This window comes from Hyperolius riggenbachi, chromosome 5 (assembly GCF_040937935.1).
Source record: "Hyperolius riggenbachi isolate aHypRig1 chromosome 5, aHypRig1.pri, whole genome shotgun sequence".
Classification (NCBI taxonomy): domain Eukaryota; kingdom Metazoa; phylum Chordata; class Amphibia; order Anura; family Hyperoliidae; genus Hyperolius; species Hyperolius riggenbachi.
The window spans coordinates 126415866-126422580 of record NC_090650.1 but is presented as its reverse complement, the minus strand read 5'-3'; the positions used below and the strand labels follow the sequence as shown (position 1 = coordinate 126422580).

The 6715-nt window shown below is 44.3% G+C and overlaps 1 protein-coding gene across 1 annotated transcript in view; it reads left to right on the top strand.

The window, feature by feature from the left end:
- The first annotated feature begins 2546 nt into the window (after positions 1 to 2546).
- The window catches only part of TOPAZ1 (testis and ovary specific TOPAZ 1), a 239064-nt gene continuing 234895 nt past the window's right edge, over positions 2547 to 6715 (top strand). Inside the window, 1 exon segment of the mRNA XM_068236234.1 lies at positions 2547 to 5273. Coding sequence (XP_068092335.1) covers positions 3014 to 5273 — 2260 coding nt within the window. The 5' untranslated portion in view covers positions 2547 to 3013.

The following is a 6715-nucleotide window of genomic DNA, read 5'->3' as shown; positions in this document are numbered from 1 at the left end:
AGGTACCGTATGTATGTTTGCTGTTATGATGTCTATTTTTTTTACTGCTGATTGTGATGGGGGGTTGGTGCTGTTTGTTTTCTGTAGTAGTGTCTTTTACTTTCTTTTTTCTCCAGCAGATTGTACTTTTGCAACTTTATGGGAGGCTAAGGTGGCTATACAGCTATCGACTTCACCATCTGATTCAATATTTACTATTGAATCAAATAAAAATCAGTGCCACCAAGAGCATGCCCGACTGACGATTCAGTTAATTTCAGGCTGAAATTGGTTGAACGTATTAATCGAATATACTGGAAAATCCCAGTTCGGCGTGCTCGATCGGGTGCGTGGCGGTAATGGCATGCAGTAATTGTGAGCGATGAACGCAATGCAAAATCCTGGCCTGTCCCCCCAAATGTTTATGTGCCCCCCAATTCCCATCCGTTTATACTTTACCTGTCATGCTTGTGTGTCCTCCGTACTTACGCATTCCTTGTGCACCCCACTTTTAATAACGCTGAAAGTCAAATGGGGTGGCAATGCGGAAGTACAGTGGACACTCAGTGGATGGCGTGACAGATAAAGTATTGATACACAGGCACCGGGGAACTCATAAAACTTTTGAGGGGATGCAGCTGGGGGCAGAAAGATGGCGTCACAAAGCTGACTTCCAAACAATTTTATTCTGAAATCAATCGGGAATCAGCCTGCGGTGTATGGCCAGCCAACAGATCTTTCTCTGATCAGATTTGATCAGAGAGAGATCGGTCTCTTGGTCAAATCTGCCCATCTTCGCTCGATGTTAAGGTGCGTACACACCTGTGACTTATACCGGGATCGGCACCCTTTGGTGACACTGCTAGTATGGGCTGAACAGACGCTAAGTCAGATGTACAGTTTGGCAGCAGTGTTTGAAATCGCAATTGCCTCAGGCCTTGGAATGAATGTCTTCCACCAAACTGGTCCTCGGGTCCAAAAAGGTTGGGGAGCTCTGTTTTTAAAGTGTACCAGGGATGTCAGTGTAAAAGATTTTTTACTTCCCCAGGCCTTCCTCCAGCCCCATGAGTACGAATGCAGCCCACGCTGTCCTCCGTTCAGCGGCAATCATTCCCGTTAACTGGCCAGTGTGGCTCTTCTGCGCATGCCAGTTGAACAGGAGTGATTGCTGCTGAACAGAGGCACACTGGAGGACAGCGTGGGGCTGGAGGAAGCCCCAGGTAAGTAAAAAAAATATTTTTGTAGCGACGTCTTTGGTTTCTTTTAAAAGAAACCTGAGCTGTGAGACCTGAAGCTGCCATACTTATTTACTTTTAAACAATACCAGTTTTCTGGCAGTCCTGTTGATCTCTCTGGTCAGTAGGGTCTAAATGACACACTTGAAACAAGCATGCAGCTAATCTTGTCAGATTTATCAAAGTCATCTAAATTGCATGCTTGTTCAGTGTCTATAGGTGCGTACACACGCATTACGGCCGCCAACGATGGGTCCGTCAGACCCTCCCGCTGGGCGGACTTTCAGGCGACAGTAGCGCGTGTACGTGGTGTCGGCGGACTGATAAGGCTGTTTCTGAACGATCTGCTGAGCGGATCGCTCAGAAACAGCCTTATCAGTCCGCCGACAGTGCGTACACACACGCTACTGTCGCCCGAAAGTCCGCCCAGCGGGAGGGTCTGATGGACCCGTCGTTGGCGGCCGTAGTGCGTGTGTACGCACCTTATGGCTTACGTATTAGAGGCAAAAGTTCAGCAGGACAGCCAGGCAGTGTGCATTATTTAAAAGCAAATAAACATGTCAGCCTCCATATCCTTCTCACCTCATGGTCCCTTTAAGCATACCTCCTAACTTTTTGAGATGGGAAAGAGGGACACTTAAGCCATGCCCCTGATCATGCCCCACCACACCCCTAGTCACAAATACCATAAAGATTTCATAAGAAAAATATGTTGTTTTATAATTCAAACCACGCTGGTCCTTTCTATCCTGGTTCATTTTCCTTCATATTAACATTTTAAAATTAGTAAAATATCAATTTAAAGGATGGGAATAATAGAGTCAATCCAACACATTTTATTGTAGAGAAATATATATTTACATAGAAAGAGGGACAAAATCCTGAAAGAGGGACAAATAAGGAAAGAGGAACAGGGCTCCCAAAGAGGGACTGTACCTCCAAAAGAGGGACAGTTGGAGCTATGCCTTTAAGTACACTAACGTTAATCCATGCGCACGACACATTCAAGTAAAAAAAAAATAATAATAATGAGCTCACAACCTCTGGTTCCATTGCTTAGCCTGTTCTAGAGGCCAGATGGCATGTGCTTGCTGAGGCTTCCTGCCATCCAAAAAAAGTGAACATTAAAACAGAAACGTTCAAGTTGCACAGCGACGTACATTTTTTGTAGGTCTCGTTTTATACTATTTCTTATTCTTACTGCGTAACCATAGTAAACGCCAAATGAATAACCGGAAGGGAAAGGTTTGTCTAGACACCAGTCCCCTGCCGGACTCTTCTTCAACCAGACGTCATTTCCGGCCGCGGCCAAAAGTGGGTGTTTCCTCTGAGTAGTACGTTGCACGTGAGAAGGGTCTGCGGAGCGGCCGTGGTCTGTGGGTGAGGCCGGACAGTACACCGGCCTGTGTGAGCAGAGGAAGGAAGGTCTGGGGTAGCTGGCCTCACAATACTCTTTGCCAGCTCCGTAGTTGTACTGTCAGGGAGGGTGGACAGCACGGCGATGCAGGCTCCGCATTAGGATTGCACTTCTTATTTCTACCAATAATAGAGACGCGTGATTGTCTGAATAGTTTCTGTTTTTCTGAATCAAGCACGTGAGCAAATTGTAGTGTTTTCTGTTTAGCATTGAGCTGTTTAGTTCTTTGAAAAAATTAATTAGAAATCGGCATAGTGTTGCAGTTTGATTTAGTAGTATTATTATCACGTACCTAGCAAAATGTAGGTAGATCAAAACTTTTTAGGCTGAAGTTTAAATTGCCCAGAGTTTTTTTTTTTCTGTTTCATGCATTGATTTTTGCATGTGTTATTTCATGAGTCTGTTACAGCGAAGAACCATGTGCAGTGTTAATGCACCTGCTGGTAGTCCTAAATTACGTAGCAGGGTCACTGATGTGCAGAGATGTACAGTTTCATGTACAGAACAGTCCAGATGTTTGGATGGTGAAAGTGTGGCTTCTGCTGTTAAGAAGCGCAATAGAAAACCAAAAATGAGTGCATATTTTGAGTCATATGTAGTTCAGAGAAAGAAAGCAGTCTGTAAGAAATATCAAAATGGCAATAAAGGACAGAAGAAGGCGATAACAAGAAAGCCAAAGTCTAGAAATGCTAGGAAAGCAGACACTGATTACCCTAGTGAGCCAAAATTAAAAAGAAGGCAACAAAAGTCAATATGCCAGTTTGTTAGGTGTGGTATAACTGACACAGATAACCAACAATGTGAAAGAATTGTGAAGAGGAGAACAGGGACTTCATCTGTAGGCCCTAGAAGGCAGCAGGCATCTGATCAAAGTCTTTTGAATGGTGATGTAGGGCCCAGTTGCAATAATGCTTCATCCAAGCAAGTGCAATCTGAAAAGTGTGCAAAAAAGCCAAAATCACAGATGGCTGTAAAACGCACAATTTATGCTACAAGGCTGCACACTGCAGTTCATGGTACAGCTCAGAACTGGCAAGCTGAGAAAGGAGACTGTAGTGAAGGCAGACCACCACAACACAAGAGAGGAAGGAAACCTGGGAGTGTGCAAAGGATTGCAACTAAAAAAATCCAGGCAGCAGGTGGCAATATTCCTCATGGATCAGAAAAAGATCTAGAATGTGGTAGAGATAGAAATCAACCACAGAAAAAGAAGAGAGGAAGAAAACCAGGGATATTGTGTAGGAGAACAGCAGAGACATTTGAATTGCTAAAAAGAGGACGAAAGCAGACAGCACATAATGTTAGTCTTTTTGGGTCAGGGAGTTGTGCAAGGAATAAACTTGAGAAAAAGAAGAGAGGACGACCACCAGGAACACTAAACAGGAAGATACCAGAAAAGTTGGGACAGCTTGAGACAGAAAAATATCAGACTGCGGGCAATGATATTTGTTCTACTGGGTCATATCAGCTGGGGACGGTGGTTGGGTACAGTGGTGATGTGAAACAACCACTTATAAAGAAGAGAGGTAGACAGAGGAAGACTGCACTTAGCAGGAAGACCTTGGATAAATTAGGACTTCCTGAGACTGTAGAAAAGCAGGCCATTGGTAGCGCTGTTCCTTCTTGGCCCACAGAACGTGCTTTAGGGTGTTTTAGTGAACAGAAAGAACAGGAGAAAAGGAAGAGAGGCAGGCCAGCAACGCTAAAGAGACTGATCAAATTAGGATTGCATGAGACAGAAGAAAACCAAGCTGTAGGCAGTGATATCCTTTATGCTGTGTCAGATCAGAATGATACAGTGCAAGGGTGTACTGATGATATGAAACAGCCTGAGAAAAAGAAGAGAGGAAGAAGACCAGGAACGCTTACCAGGAATAAACTAGATACGTTAGAGATAAAAGACAAACAGGAGTTTGCCAATTTTCTTCCTGCTGAGTCTGATCTGGAAGGGGTGGCAGCAGGGTGTAGTGGTGATGTGAAACAAACAGAAAAAAGGAGCAGAAAGCAACCAGCACCAATAAAAAGGAACACACTAAATAAACAATCTGCTCCGTTGAGAAAGCGGCTTACAAGAGGAAGTGATACTCTTATTGTCGGAACAAGTCAGAGTGAACAGGTGCTACAGCATAGTAAAAGGGACGGACAAGTGAATAAAAGAGGAAGAAGACCACTTGAGCATGGGCAGCGTAAATTTTGTGTTGGGAAGGATGCAGGGGAAAAACTGAGAACGGGACAACCAGTATCCCCTGTCTGGAGGGCATTAGATAGTTGTGATGTGTCTGAGGCAGTTAAAGGGCAGATTGTTGATACCTGTGAGGAGGAGCCAGTGGAGTGGTGTGGTGATGCAGAGAAACTAGAGAGGATGGAAGCAGTGAGAAAGAAAATGGGGGAATCAGAGGAGTTGGCTTATGAGCATGTCACTGATTTGGATCAAAAAGGCAACAGCAATATTAGTAAAGCTTATGTTAGAGTGCAACGTCTCGTGACCACATCGCATAAGTCAGGGGCATCCTCAATTACGGAGCAAAAAGACGAACATCAGCTTCTAGAATCTAACCATAGACCACATCCTCTTGAAAAAAGTACAGGAAGTAGCAATTCTTCTGATCATTCCTGCGCAAAGATGGAGCTCAGAAATGATAGTAAGATGCTTTTATTTCTTATGTTATCAGTTAACACTCTCATAGCTTGCAAGTTCTCAGTGTCCTTGCATTGTTGGTGCAGACTGACCAGGGGTTGGATAGAAGCTTTACTTGAGCCTTTTCTGAACTTTACTCTTTCTATTGATTACATGAGATGCTAATTTTGGTGCCGTGATGCACCGATGATTTGAGTGCCGCCATAGGCTGTAATGTGAATTACAGCTATAGTGGCGTGCAATTACTAATTTGGGCCCAAATAACAAATTGGCAAAAAAAAAAAACCAAACAAACAAGAAAAACAACCTCGTAATGGAAATCACATTTAAAGCAGCCAGGTGTTAAAGCAGGAGCAGGGTGAGCTGTATTTTGGCTTCACCCTGCACCTAAATTTGCCAGCGGCTATTTTGAATGTACGCACCTAAGATGTGCTGTTTTTCTCTGACAATAGTTTGGAAATGAAAGATCCTTTTTTGAAATTGACTTCTACTGCCAATGCTTTTATGATGTCAGAGCATAGAAAGTATACATTTTAAATAGATGGCTTTCTTCTATGCTTCTCTGAACTAGGATGGTAATTACCATTTAAAGGACACCTGAAGTGAGGGTGTTATATGGAGGCTGCCAATTTATTTAATTTTAAACAATACCAGTTGTCTGTCTTGCTGATTCTCTGCCTCTTAAACCTTTAGACATAGACGCTAAATAATTAAAGGGACCCTGAGCAGTGACTTAAATTAAAAGATTTCACTTACCTGGGGCTTCCTCCAGCCCACCATAGGCCGCAAGGTCCCCCTGGCTCCTCTCCCGGTTCCTCCGGCGACACCCGGGCTCTTCTTTAATCCTGACGCTCTGTGTCATCACGGCAGCAAACGTGAAAGGTCTGCGCAAGCGCGGTTTTCTAATGCTAAACCGCGCATGCGCAGACGTATCACACTGGCCGCCATGATCATGCGAAGCGTCCGGCGTGATAACACAGATGTCAGGATACAGGAAGAGCCTGCCCAGGTGTCGCCAGTAATGGGAGCTGCTGGAGGGACCGGGAGAGGAGCCAGGAGGAGGACCTCGCGCCCTACAGTGGGCTGGAGGAAGCCCCAGGTAAGTGAAATCTTTTAATTTGTCACTGCTCAGGGTCCCGTTAATGCAGATCAGATGTTTTTGACAAGATTATCTGCATGTGTTTCAGGTGTGTGATTCCAACACAACTGCAGCCAAAGGTATCAGCATGGCTGCCAGGCAACTGGTATTGTTTTAAAGGACAACTGTAGCGAGAGGGATATGGAGGCTGTCATATTTATTTCCTTTTAAACAATACCAGTTACCTGGCAGCCCTGCTGATCTATTTGGCTGCAATATTGTCTGAATAGCTCCAGAAGCCAGCATGCTGCTAATCTTGTTAGATCTAAGAATAATGTCATGAACACCTGGTCTGCTGGATGCTTGTT